The sequence below is a fragment of the Tubulanus polymorphus genome, chromosome 5, assembly GCF_964204645.1.
Source record: "Tubulanus polymorphus chromosome 5, tnTubPoly1.2, whole genome shotgun sequence".
Taxonomy (NCBI): domain Eukaryota; kingdom Metazoa; phylum Nemertea; class Palaeonemertea; order Tubulaniformes; family Tubulanidae; genus Tubulanus; species Tubulanus polymorphus.
In genome coordinates, this window is record NC_134029.1 from 12,297,827 (window position 1) to 12,312,910 (window position 15,084).

The 15,084-nt window shown below is 37.7% G+C and overlaps 2 protein-coding genes across 2 annotated transcripts in view; both read right to left on the minus strand.

The window, feature by feature from the left end:
* LOC141905573 (ubiquitin-conjugating enzyme E2 Q2-like) overlaps window positions 1–15,084 on the minus strand; it is a 141,334-nt gene that overhangs the window by 43,876 nt on the left and 82,374 nt on the right. Inside the window, exons 5-6 of the mRNA XM_074794489.1 lie at window positions 6,303–6,399; window positions 3,338–3,422 (exon numbers count right to left, since the gene is read on the minus strand). Of these exons, the coding sequence (XP_074650590.1) occupies window positions 3,338–3,422; window positions 6,303–6,399 (182 nt within the window). The remainder of the gene's footprint in view (window positions 1–3,337; window positions 3,423–6,302; window positions 6,400–15,084) is intronic.
* Window positions 9,800–13,026, minus strand: LOC141905232 (zinc finger protein 862-like). Its single transcript, XM_074794049.1, is given in 2 exon segments — window positions 9,800–11,817; window positions 12,786–13,026. Coding segments are annotated over 2 exon segments (2,259 nt in total).

Genomic DNA, 15,084 nt, shown 5'->3' on the forward strand with positions numbered 1-15,084 from the left:
TCGTAGAGACGACGCCCCCCAATCGAGGTCATTGCAATTTCATACGCGAGAGCTAAGAATTTTCCCGCCAAAAACAGTTTTCGTAGAAGTTTAACTCAGTTGACCATATACATCGACGGAGCTTCGCCATGTCTTCAATCGCATCGATTATACGTCGTTTAAGCCGAGAACCAATGAAACAAATGCTCACATAAAAAACGTACCGCGATTTTACATGAATTGGCTCAATGCCAACCTCATATCGCTGACAAAGGTAAACCAAAAAGGAAAGTAAGTGTTTTATTGTGAAATGAAATCATGTCAATAAAGAATGAATTGAATGGTCATCAGCGCTATGCCACTCATGAATACCAATTTCAAGACTGATCATGCACACTCAGCCAAGGTTGGTGTGCGCTGATGAAATAACAAAACCGATTAAATAAAATCATAAAACGAAGAAAACGACAACTGATATAGCCAATATACGAAAGGAACCTAGATTTTATTACTGCATTAAATGTGTGTAAATATCAGAGCCCAAGAAAGTTTCTAATGAGAGTTATCGACTCCCAAAGCAAGTTATTAATCACGGTGATAGCAAGATGGACTTGAAAACGTTTCAACGTCTTTGTTGTCCAGCCATTCGCACCAAAAGTCTGCTCTGGATGAGACTGAAAAATTAGAGACCAGGTGTACGGAAAATAGGTCCAATGAACTTGTGCTTGTATCATTTGAAATCTATAGAGCCTATTCTAGGGGAGAATTGATATTGTTGAAATCAATTGATGTAGAATTTTGCGAAGGATGGCTCTGATGAAATCATTGATTCTTATCTATACAAACTAACCTCTACCCATGATTATTTATTGCCCATTCCATCATGTACAATGGTTGCTGTTTCAGCAAATAATTGTCAGATGTGTCTGACAAATCTCAGATCTAACCAACATAACTGTGGTTCCAGGGAATTGTTCTGGTAGTCATTGGACTCCCTTGTTTTTTTTAATAGAAAAACATTCAGTTCTTCATAGACCCAGCTAAAAATGATGTCGATATTGATAATAGTAGATCAGCCCATGTGGAATTCTCCACCTTGATAAATGAACTTGTCTCTAAGTACATCTTGCAAAAGGAAGATGTGTCTATGCTTATTCTGAGCTCCCCATATCACACAATGATGAGTAAAACGGACAATTCGAATTGTGGCACTTTCACTTGTTGGTATGCTAGTTGCTTTGCATTGGGTGTTCTGATCAGTCGGAAAGTTGATGCATTTAAATTTCGCAAAGATATCCACAAGACAATTGTTGGATCTTGTCAGAATCGTTTATTTTATTATGAAACTTATAGAAAAATGTGATGTGAGGTTTGTCATGAAAGAATTGATTGCGAGAAAAACTCTTTGAAATGCTGTGAATATTGTTGAACATTTCATATAACATGTCTTCAGAGTCCATCTCTCTACCCATTATATACAAAGCCACATTTAAAAAAAATTTATTCACAGTTATTCATATAAAATCGTTTCAAACTCTCACAGATTGTCAATCACAAAAGAATAACTCAGAAGGACCCAGTTTCACAAAAAAGTTTAATTCGTGTGGTTAAACTGGGTTCCGTTCTTAGTTGTTCCTTCACACTGATTAATTTTGTGATTTTCGTATTCAATATTTGAATGAATTCGTGTTGTGAAACTGGGTTCCGTTCTTAGTTGTTCCTTCACACTGATTAATTTGTGATTTTCGTATTCAATATTTTAAGTTGTTATGCGGTAGGTTTTTTAATCTGGTTATTATCTCTTCTGCATGTCTGAGTAGGTCTATCAACTTCAAAAGCAAAAATATTTTATAGTTGGTAGTTGAAATTTGACTTTATTTTATAGTTAATAAACAAAAATCATAAATTACCACATCAATTTCTATGGGTTCAAGAAATTGGAATATTTTACAAGATTGTTACAATGCTATATTATGCCCGCATTAATCTAAATCATGGCTTCTAATCCATGAAAGTTAGATTTTCCAGTGTTTAAATCCCTACTTGGCAACCTGTGTGTGATGATTTAATAATAAAACATTTCAAATATCAAATTTATTCTAGCTTATAGCTTTTTGTGAGATGACTCCTATAACAGTGATAATAACATTTATCAGATCTAAAGACCTGTTGATATTTTCCTTAAAAAAAGAAGTTTCTCTATCCACAAATGAGGAGAGATGGCTGCCAATTGCGTCACGCCGAACTGATCAAAGAATCTGTCTGCTATGTTTAAGAGCCTTTCTCATTCAATGAAAAATGGCAACCCACTCGGAAGATATAGGTCTCAGAATTCAGGAAAAAAAGACCTCGAGCACAAAAGAGATCAACCCAATTTGCCCCATTGGGGGATAAAAGCATATGTGAAAGATCATGATCATTGATTAAAGTATTTTAAATTTTCCCATGAAAAGTTCACAAATGTGTAATAAGTGCAGATTTTGGCGAACAACTTAGGCTGCCAGTTGGCTATCTTGATTTTGATCAGGCCAGTTACTAGGCAGAAGATGTATCTAGGGTAGATCTATCAACCAAAGATCAAGACAATAAGTGACCACATAGCCTGTAATTTGTGCATTACAGGCACGCACCTCAGTTGACCCTTACTATCAACCTAACTTTGCACTGTGCAGTGTTACACTGGCGGATATTGACTTAAAAGTTGATTGATCGTTCACTACGGCATATAGTAGTGCGCTCTGGTTACTTGTTTTTAGGATTAAGGTATAGATGATAATCTACACCTAAATTTCAACAATTGTGGACATTACAAAAATGTATAGATGGCACCACTTACCATGATTATCAAAGAAATATAGTATGTGTAAGTGCTTAGAAACTAAGCACAATAGACTGTTTTCATTTTCCAACCAATATGAGAGGGAATGACAGGGAAGCCTCAAAAGGAGACAAATAATATTAGGGACTACAATAATTTTCATTTCATCAGGTCAGAAAATCGCTAATGACGCCCGCTGCACACTGCATCGAAAAAACATTTTTTCCTCATGAAAAAATGTTTTCGATGTTTTTTGTTATGCCGTGTGCCAGGGAGTCAAAATACAAAACGCTGAACAGAAAAACGTCTTTCGTCAGAAAAAAGTTTATCACAAAACAAACACTGCTTGATTTGCGAAAATGTTTAGTGAAGTCGAAAACGTTTTTCGTCCCGTGTCCATTGAATGTTTTATCGTTTGCAGGCAAAACGTTTTTCAAAAAACTGGCAAAACAAATTCATGCCGTGGGATTCTGGGGAAAACAAGACCAGGTACTCGAGTGCAGAGTACGATGCAATACAATTTGATCATAATCACATTACCATTTTTATAGCTGTCCGACCGATATATTTCACGTAATTCCTTCATCAAGCGGTCAGTAGCAAGAACAGAACCTGACAGCGTACCCTAAAAGAGAAAAATTATTCTACCATCATTGATACCACAAACTTGAAATAAGGACCATTTGTGGGTAATCTGTATGTTAATCCCGATAGCATAATTCATTATGACTGGGTTTAGAAAGCATATCACAGCAATTTGAGTTATTTTCGGTGCACAGCCTTTAGTGCACTCGTGTCTCGTAGCATCAGTATCTCGAAACGGGAAAACACTTGGGAAAAAGAGAGTGGTGTTTACCATTCGTAATCAAATAACTTGCTTTTCGTTATAGTTTTAGAATAGGAAGAGGTTATACAAAGGATACAAGGTCATTGGATGATGCAGCTTACGCAATTCACCCAGTGCTTATTCAAATGTTTGTTTGCATTACCGAATCCCTATTTAGATCATTTCCGTGCAGCACGAAGTAACAGTTAACCCATAAGCACTCAGGAATTTCATTATGTAGTGTCAATTACTCCTCAAAAAATTCAAGGGAAAATAGCTCATAGGCTGTTTATTTCAATGCATTACAAGTTGTTTTATTTTGTAGTAAATAGTCACGGCTTTCATATGATGTATGATTTGATGAGGTGGGCCACCAAAATGGTGTCCTTTTGGCTCCCCGAAATTCATCCAAACTTACTTGGATTTGAAGTGAGCTCTCAGATCTGTCATGTTCATACTCGAAATACTCAAGAAATTGAAATAGGAGGATGTTGATTTATGTTCGCTATTTCGCGGAAATAGGTGTCTAGTTTATCATAAGCTATTGGGTTCGAATCCAACTATAATCGTTTTGTGCAGCATACGAAAAAAATGCCTGGGCAGATTCGGATGGCTTGAGGAGTAATAGGCAGGGTGGATACGGGTGGCATAAGTGCTAATGGGTTGTCAGGTCTAGCACATCAAAATGAATCAAGGGTACCGACTTCAAAGCTAATTTTCGATAAACGAGAATGCGACGTGATCAACACGTGAACAATGCGCAGATTACATTAAGTTAATTTTAAGATGTACCATATAACACACAAAAATATCCGGTTTCACATAAAAAAGGTGCCACAAACAACTGGCTTTAGAGGGGTTATTCCTAATCATATAAAATCCCAGAATGATAGGATTAGGCACTTTTCAGGCATTTAGGAAAACATGATGATATAATATCGTACAAAAAATCACCTTCATTCATTAATCGGGTTTAAATCTGGAGACACGTGAAGTTAGATTTTGACACAAATGCCAACCATACGGAGCATCATACATCATCAGGATGATGATTGTATTACGAAAATTCTAATATGTGATTGAGGGGAGCAAACTGGAATAAGAGCTATGGCTGGTAACAGAGGATCAGATCACAAACAAGAAACAAAATTCTTAATATGGACTTTCCTAAATTTACATGATGGTGCATGTTTAATCCAGGAAGAAAGACACTCTAAATATTTGGATGGATATATGAAAGCTGTGGGTACTGGAGTGTGTAATGGGTAGTGTAGTGTGATCTGTGTGCATTTGTGGCCAGCACACAGATTACATTGTTCATTGGGGTTTGGTCCAGGACTCGCGAGATTTTCAACAACACGGAAGTAACGTGTAATAAATGATGACTTTAATTGCATGACTACCTACCACCCCTCATTATTGTTGGAAAACTAAACGTTCGGCACTGACTAAAAATTAGTAATAACATTTTAGAAATGGCCAGAATTTTAACTTAGGTTCTATCTCATTTTTATTTTACAATTGCGATTGGTATAATTTTTTTTTAAACGGTCGTTAAGGCTTCATGTTTCGTCTGCAATCCACTGCAAATAGTTACGCAACTACGCACATTTCAGTGTTTTTGGCAGCTGTACACTCAATCGGCACCGTTCGTGACTAGCTTCACTGCGGAATTATCATTAATTAACATCGCCATATCACATCATCAACTTATATTGTGCCTTAAAACCCTAACAGCCGAAATAATTGAAATGCACACACGATTTCTATCATTGAAAATTGAGAGAGTGGCCATGTTTGTGTTTGCTGCTTCGCGTAAATCCCGCACGGTGGCGCACCCGCGCGGAGTGGGGCCGATACGTCCAGTATCAAAATTAAGCTTCAGCAAATATACTCTAATAATTTAAGCATTTATAATTCATTATAGACCTATTCCTTATTTTCAAGATTTAGAATATGCGCGCTTGCCATAAATGTTCACCACTGTGGCTCGCAGTTCAGGGTTCATTGGCGCGCAGTTCAGGGTTGATTGTGCTACTGCAGACCCAAATACACTACCATTCATTGCCCATGTTATGACAAATTCACTACCAACTGCAGCAACTTTCTAAGAAATGAATTATTTTTCAAGCTAGACCATATGCAACATTTATGCCATTTTGATTACTTGGGAGTACAGATTTTACAGAAGAATTCGCTTTGAATTAAAATAACTTTCTGGGGCCGGTTTTATAGACTGGGTACTAAGATATCCCCAGGGAACATCTGCTAAGATCCGACCTAATCCGAATTCCAAAAGCTCTACAGTTCACCGCGAAGTTGTGTCCGGAGCACTCCCCAGACTCTCGGCATTAGTGCTGAATATCGCGCGCGAGGAGTTAGACTAGATCAGCGCGCATGCGCTGTACAATCATTAGCACCTTTTTTGTTCGAAGCCTCAAGAAATGCAATGATTAGCGGCGCATCACCTAACACTGCCTGGATAGTTTTGAAGATTAGTCGACTTAGACAGGTCATCTGTATTGTTTAAACACCACAGCCAAGACAAGATCTGCGTGATACGCTAAGAAGTTAAATGGTGTTTGATAGCGAGCTGCTTATTATGATAAGCGGTACGTTAATGCAGGAAAATTAAGGAAAAGGGAAAATTTTTTTATGATTTTAATAAGAGTAGATTACCTGTAAACAATCTTTGCGTTGGTTTTGTTTCAACCTTTGTAAAGTCAACAGGTTTTGACTATCTATTCCTTCAAATTCTTCTTTAGACTTCTGTTCACTATTAAAAAATAATATTATCAATTAATGAATTGTTGAATAAAGGGGTTTCAATGACACTTGGTGAAATGCTTGAAAATCTTGATATTTCTAATATTCAATGCTCCTGGCCTTCAAAAGATTAGATACATATCCTACTCCTCTAAATACTAGCTAAATACCAGGGATTATAACGGAGTAGTGTGAAAAATCTTAGGTACATATAGTGATACCAGTTAGGTTCGAATCTGTAGTTTCATGTTTTGGATATACTTAAAGCGGTTATTCCCCAAAGTGCGTGGATTGAAAATGGAGTAGTTTGAAAACCGAAATCTATAAAACTATTTGGCAAACTGCTGGCATAGCCAGCATTTGCGAGCGCCGAAGGTGCGAAGCCCCTTACGGGGGGTTTGGGGGCCATCCCAAAAGTAAATTTGAAATTTCGAGGGGTTTTTGGCGCATCTGAGGCCCATTTTCCAGCATTGACTAATGACAAAATAAGACTGCTGCCACACGCGGTCGATCATTTGTTGTTTATGTCTGGAGTCAATGAAAAGGATGGCTCCGACAATATCCAAATCTTAGATACATATAGTGATATCAGTTAAGATTCGAATCTGTAGTTTCATGTTTTGGATATAATTGAATGAACGCGGCCGTAAATTCTAATTATAAATTTCCCGCGCAGTGCTATTATATACAATTATTGATTTGTTGAAAGTGGCGCTGACAGGTGGCTTTAGACGATGTCGCGAAACAATGTTGTATATGAGAGAATTAGTGATCGTAGCACCAGTTTTATAAGACGCTTTTACTGTCTGTTCATTAAGTGATCTCAACTCACAACTTTTCCTCAAAACTATAACCCAGGGTTCGAATTTCACGACGGGAATGGACAGCTTTTGACGACGATGTATTAGAACATAGTCGTTGACATATCTTTGTACCGACGGCTTTAAAATGTTGCGTATTAACTTTCTTTAAAATGCCTTTGACTATTTCAATCACTGACACCACTTTGAAATCAAATTTCTGTAAAAATTCTAAAAGGTTTGACATGAAATCGAAAGTTACAGCGGCTGATGCCTTTACTGTATGCCGCATGGTGCTGCCACCCTTGCATATTTCCTGTGCTAGCATCAACAACTATCTCCGTACAGTGCTGCCACCTAACAAAAACAACTACTATTAACATGAATTTTGATCTGAATTTTTAAACTTCCAATACATGTAGGCCCAATATTCATTCCTTCAGTAGTTGAATTTAATAGTTATGCACAGTGCCATATTCTATCTTTGAGAAATTATAGATCATCAGAATATAACTATGTAATAAGTTCTTTCAATAATCTAGTAATGAATTATTAAATTGCAATCACAAATCATAATGAACTGACCCAACTCTAATGATTTAATCTTGAGTGTTTAATTTTTACAAATATTTTTGACAATATTATAATTGATATACATTTAAACGTTTAAGTCAAGTAACCAAATAACATTGACTCTTATATAGAGTTTTCAATGTTCATGGAATACATAATTAACCGGGTATTGTTTTCAAGATAGGCACTTGCTGTGGTGAGAGCTAGACTTGCTGTGGATCACTTCCGCCATCCACAACATTTCTGAAAGCAACTTCTGTGGATGAAAAATTCGAACCCTATAACCACTACCAGGTACCCCCCATTTTCTCAACGGATTTACACGAATCACAAGAATGATAAAAATAGATATCCAAATGCAGTTTCCGCGTAAGATTTTCATCCCTGTAAATACCCAAAAATAATTGCCCATGAGCCAAGAGGTTTACCACAGCCTTATGAAATGCAGAGATGAGATGATTTGACACAGTTCAAAATATATCAGAAAACGAAATAGGGATGCGATTAGTAATGTACGAATAGATTCAGTCCCGGTTAGAGAAATGATCCAAGACAGGGCCGAGATACCGCGCTAGCCACTTTTACTGACCAATCTGTCAATAAGACTAAGACCGATTTCATCGCGCATTAGGCGCATCACGTGGACGGTATGGCATGGTAAGGGAAACCAGAGCGTCATGACAAAATGCAAGCAAATCACACATACTTCCCACACGATGGCCATGCAAAGATGTGATCACAACGGACACGCCATGTCGAGACAAAGAATGACGATTCATGTACTAATCAATACGAGTTCACCTGTTCTGTGTTTTCTATATGCAAATAAGTATTGCGTAAAATTCATCGGCATATTCACATGCATGTTTTATCCACCAAAATAAGCACTGGTGCACCAAAAATCGATTTTAAAATGCAAAATATTTTCAAATCAATATTACTATTCATACAATATAGATTTAGAATACAAGTTTGGCAAGGAAAATCTGTTACTAAACAGTATATCAACAGGACTCCGTAGCAGGTGCCTGTAGCTCTGATTGGTTGTTGCGATGCATATGGAACACCGTTGATGAAGGATCTCCATTAAAACCTCAAAATGTAGGCCATCAGACGTTTATGCCATAAAACCACTCCGAAATATCAGCCGTCAAAAATATCGTTTTTGGCAGAAATATCCGAGGAATCAATGGCTACGATCCCGGTTCTTCGCATGCGGCTAGGCGCTCATGTCATGAACTGTTTGCGCTCATACAAATCGGCACCATTAATGGCATAAAATTTTGTGCCACCAAAAAGTGGAGGCACTCTCAAATGTGATGGCATAGAAAGCAAATTCACATTCATATATATATTTATATATATATATATATATATATATATATATATATATATATATATATATATATATATATATAATTAATATATTAAATAAATAATATATATATATATAAATAATTTTTTTGCCAGTGCCTGCCACATGTCAGGCACCAACTATAATGCTGCCTGACATTAATGAGTTGGTGCCTGCCATTTACATGGCAGGCACCAACTGTATGGTGCCTGACACAAGTGATTTTGGTGCCTGCCATTTAGCAAAGTACTACTGTTTTATAGAGAATTTCCTAATTACTAACATTAAAAACATATGAAGAATTGCACACAACCTTTATTAATATTTGAACTTCAACATTAAAATTTATTTTCACAATACCATAAAATCTCTAACAGCAATCAGGATGAACCTTACCAACTATACCATAAAATCAATCTCTAATAACAGCAAACGAAACCGGAACCAACAACAGGCAATAGAATACATTCATGATTCATGATTACAGGGTGTCACTTGACTTTGACTGATTACAATATTTTGTTTCTTATATATTTACATGTGGGTGTGACATGAAACATTATACAAAGTTAAATCTATGCAATGTTTGTTATTGTAATGTTTTATTGGTCTTCAACAGACACAGGTCTCTACTTTCAAGTGAGGAGGTCAAGTCAACATCAAGACAGAATAACCACTAAGTACTAATCATCCCAACCTTCAAATTCAGATTCTTCATCTTCAGAGGCACTTAGGAAATTATCGAGCCACCAGGTCCTGCGATCCTCTGCTTCAGCTCTCATCACTTCTTCATCATCAGATGAGTCTGAAGATGAAGAGTCATCTTCTTCAGTATCCTGCAGAGCCTCACTCTCTTTGACATCATAATACTTCCTCCTTCTCTTCCTTTGTTTGTACTTCCTTCCACCTTTCTGATTTGGCCTCCTCACTTTTCTTTCCTTCCAGAGAGCAACTACAGGGGACACATCAAACTTGCCAACTGGAGGGCCCTCCTCCACTATGCGCAACAAATTAGTTAGCCTGACTTCGCCAAGAGAACACCGTGCAGTAGTTTTGATGCGCTTGAGTTTTGAGAAGAGACGCTCCAGTTTGGCATTACTGACTGGAATGCAAAACAAAAGTTCAATCAATGCAATGATGTTTTGCCACCTTATCTTGGCATGAGAAGAATGGAAAATTAATTTCCATACATCTTTGTAGTTGCTCTTTGATGGATTCAGAAAATCCAGTGTGTAACTTACCAGGTCGTGCCACTCCTCAGTCACTGTTACTGTTGGGCAGGAAAGCCCAATGCAAGCTTGAAAGTGCTGATACAGTTCGGTTATTTCCGCATCAGCAAATTCTTCACCCACAACACTATCATCAGCTGAATCAGGCTCACTGAGCATTTTTGATTTTGGTAACCAAAGCTCGGTGTTCAAAACAATTTCAACCTTTTCAACAACAGAATTCTCGAGGCGAGCAGAAATACACGTGTTTACAGCATCAATGATAGGGTCTTTGTGTGCCCTACAATATTCTAGGCTGGAGTCAAATGATCGTGAAGAGAACCTGACACCCTGATACGAGCATTGGTCTCCTTCACGCTTGATTTGACTCATGAGATGTTTTGTGACGGTCATATTTTCAAGACTTTCGTTTGCCAGTTTCTGCATTTTTTCATTCACAATTCTGACAGCTGCCACACTACTGACAATATCAATGCCTTCACTCTGAACTGACTTTGACAAAACTGATGGGGGTGTCAGAACATCAATGAAAAATGCAATGTGAATGAGCATCTTACTAGTTATCCATTTTTTCAAGTAACCTTGAACATCTTGGCTGTTTCGTTCAGTGGACAGATTCTCTAGGTGCATGATATATAAACCATACTTGTCTAACACCAAGCGTAAGGCATTAAGTTCGAAAGATATCCATCTAGTACCACATGCCTTTTTGGGTTTCAGGGAACCCTCAGTACATTCAAATGTGTTGTATACTAGCGATGCAAGATTTTTTAATTCTGCAAGTTTCTTTGGAGACTTGTGGTATAGATAGAATAGGCGCATTAACATGTGGTCAACATCTTTGAAAAAGGTCTGGTCAAGTGCATCTTTTAAGGCTAACTCTAGTTTATGAGCAATGCACCACTGAAAAATGAGCCAGGGACATTCATCCTTGAGTAATTTTGAAACACCACTCTTTTGGCCACTGTTCACTGATGCTCAGTCGGCACCAAAGCCGATCAGTTTGGAATAGAGCTCAGTTTTATCAATGCCTATCCTTTCAAAACTTTGTTCGATTGCCTGTTTAATACCAGCCGCATTGGCTTTGTACAAATCTTTCAAATACAAGAAAACCAGTTTTGGTTCAGGGTTTTCACATTTTGTATCAAAGTAGAGAACATAAAAGCATTCTTTTTCAATCACACTTTGATCTGTGGATCCATCAGATAGCACACTAAAATATCTAGAGTTTTTCAACTCGTTCTTCAACTGATCAGAAAGATATTTTCCGTGAATGTCTACAAACTCGCCACATTGTACCCTGTTTACGTACGCTTCACCAATATCTACTCCGTGATGTTTTTCTAGCTTCACAATTTCCTCGTAAACTGTGAATGGAAGTTCGCTCTTTGCAACAAAGTATGCAATTTCAAATTTCCGCTGAAGCTGATTCTCTAACTGACTGTCAACTTTGGTGAAACTAGCTTGGTGAACTAGAAGATCGTAGGCTAAGTTGGGTCAGTTTTTTGAAGGCCAACCTGAAAGATATAATTTAAAAAATCTTTCCATGCTAACTTAATAAATCTCAAACCCTGAGATTTTGCTAACTTTATTTTGAAAAAAAATTATTTCCTAAAATATCCACTTCTAAGTCTTCTCTATGGTCTAATATGCTTCCCTGGGCTAAAGTAGCATGTTTCAGGAGTTTTGCCGTTGGTTTTGAAAATCAAGGGTTGGTAGGATCCCCTTCAGAAAAAAAAAAATTCAAACATTTTTTTTACCCTTTTTCGGGCCCGTGTGGGGCCCCGGAAGTTTTATTTCGTCAATCTAGCTCCGTTATATGCGCAGTGTATTGTGTGAGTGCCTGGAGCTATTGTATGTCGAGTACAAAGAGCGTAAGCCACCGTCGAGTGTTGCCAAGACTACCAGGCATACACTCAAGCTATATAAGGTTAATTTCAAAAATACATGGAATCGTAACTAATCGTATTTAATTTCTTCAATAATTTATTGCTCGGGGCCCGAATCTACAGAACATTTTCAATATCGAAATAAAATTGATAGACTTTAAGAGTTAGTAAGTTTCTTTCCAGTTTCATTGACAACAATTAATTTTCTTGGTGTTCCTTTAGTCACTGACACTATTTTGAGTGTTTTTGTTGTTACACTCACGTGTTTTCGAATCGTTATGATTGCTTAATTTTAGTATGAAAAATTAAATCAAGCTGCAGTGACGAAGCGTCCGTCACTTAGATTTCATCTACTACATATTAAGAAAAAACTTTTTTTTAATATGGTGCAAGGTCAATTAATGTTTAAAAAGAGGCACAATGATGCATTGACTTAACTTTTTCTAAATGAATAAATTAATTTGAATTTAATTTTATGGAAAATGGGAGACCAACCTGAAATCCTGTGTCTCTCTTGAGAAGCTCAGCTGCTCTTATGTGGCATCTTGTACTGGCGTGATCCTTTGCATTTGACAGTTTCAAGTTTTTTGAACTAACGATCCAGGCATCTGAAAAATCTTTCATCACTCGTATGGTCTTCTGATACCGTGTACACCACTTGCATTTTAAGTCTGTCACCAATCCATCAGCATCCCCTGTATAATCCAACCACACGTCTGCATTTTGCGTAGCCAAGTCATCCGTAATCCATTTCTTAACAGTATTTACTTTTAACAGACGTTTTTTCGACATCGTGAGCGAATTTCATTCCAAATTATATCAAACGCTTTCGAAAATATCGATAACCCGGAAATAAAAGTATATTTTACTTCCGCGTTTGCGTGCGCAAGCTTGACAACACGTGGTGCGGTGGAGCTAGCAGATGGATACATTGACTAAACAGAACTACCGTATTTTCCGGCCAATAAGCCGATTTTCTAGCCTCAGATTTTCACCCAAAATATCGTGATCGGCTTATTGGGCGAATACGATCTGACATAAAAAATCACTTCCTGATCAATGATCGTCAAAATCAAGAAAAGTGGTCGATATTAATTTGAGGTCATTATTTACTACCAATTATAATCTATTTTGAACTATTTTATTTTTACTTTGATTGTTCCATCACCGCACAGCGGCAATGGTATACATTTACATAACGCGCGAGTTCATCGTACTACCACGTGTCAGTTCATACATTAGTATACATGCAAATCAGCAGTGAGCCGCGTACTGCGTGTATGGCTGTGTGTATAGTAATCAGCTGAGTGAGTCTATATATAGCACAGTCACTCGGCGATGATAGTATACACAGCACTCTCACACATCGGCGGGCGCTACTGTCAGCCTCTTAAATCGTCAATTAAGATGAACTAATTGACAAATCAGTGAATTAAAATCTCTGATGAAGGGCCTCGGCTTATTGGGCGAAGCTTTATGAAATCCATGTATTTTAGGCTAAAAAACTGCCCTCGGCTTATTGGCCGGAAAATACGGTAGCGCGATTTCACCGCAATAAGCAACGGAATTGAACAGAAGACAACTGGCGCGATTTATTGCAATAAACATCGGAATTAATTGATCGGTGATAGGAAACGGCGCTATTTATTTTCATATCGGTTCAAAAAAGCTAAAATTATTAGAACCATGAAAATTTTCGTGCCGGTCAGCGTGACAGGCAGGAGCGATTTTGCAACGGACATCGTAGCGTTTTGAGCCGGCCAATGTCCGTGACTTATTTACAGCCTTGACAAGTTTGGACATATTTTAATTAGTTTTTCACTCTGGCTATCTGTTTCTTTGGTATATTGACCAATCATGATGTTCGTTACAAATGCGAGATGGGTCCGAATTTGTAGGGTACTTAAACCCTAGCTGAACCAAGGTCTTTGCTCAGTTTACATCTTGCATCTGTAATAAACACATGATTGCTGTCAATCAATACACCTAGTACATTGATGTCAGTGTCAACTCACGCTTCTAATCCGAACCAAAAGTCACAAACTCAAGCAGCACCAACCCTGGACAAAGAAAACATACCAAACATGCCGGAATTCAGTAACCTCGATTCACCGATCAAAACCCATCCTGGGTTTAGACTTCCTTGAAGCAAATGACGCAAAAATCTGTTCCAAAAACCGTACCCTCACTCTTCGGGACAATGGAGTCTATACGGTCCTCAACACGTCCGGTGCTGGCCTATTCTGAATCTCGCATTCCTGTCCGCATGTCTAAATCCGACACCCCAAAGATCTGTTTTTTGGAACCAGTTCAATCTCTTCACAAGTTGCAAATCTTAGGCGCTAAATGTCTTGTCAACGTCAATAAGAATCGTTCAATCACTTCCATCCTCAACCCCACCGATCAGGAAATGGTGCTACCTCGTAAAAGGGTTGTTGCTGTATATTTTGATTTAGACCAGGATTCAATTGTTCCAATTAATGATGATTTTGACGCAAATAATTTTGATAAAACTGAACAAACGGAATTAAACCTGCCGCAGCCAATCCATTTCGATCTATCAGATGCAATTCTTGATGAAGGTAAAAAAGAACAAAATTTCTGAAGGACAATCGTGATGTGTTTGCTGCTGACCGGTCCGAAGTTGGTCACACTGAAATGTATTATCACAAAATTGAAACTGACTTCGTAGCGAGAAAAGTCAGCCTTCCTTTTTACCGCACTCAAGCGGAAAATAAAAAGGAAATTGAACGACAAGTTGGCGAGTTACTCAAAAACAAACTCATAACTTAGTCAAATTCTGAATTGCATAGTCCGGTAGTACTCGTAAAAAAGAAGTCTGGTGAATTT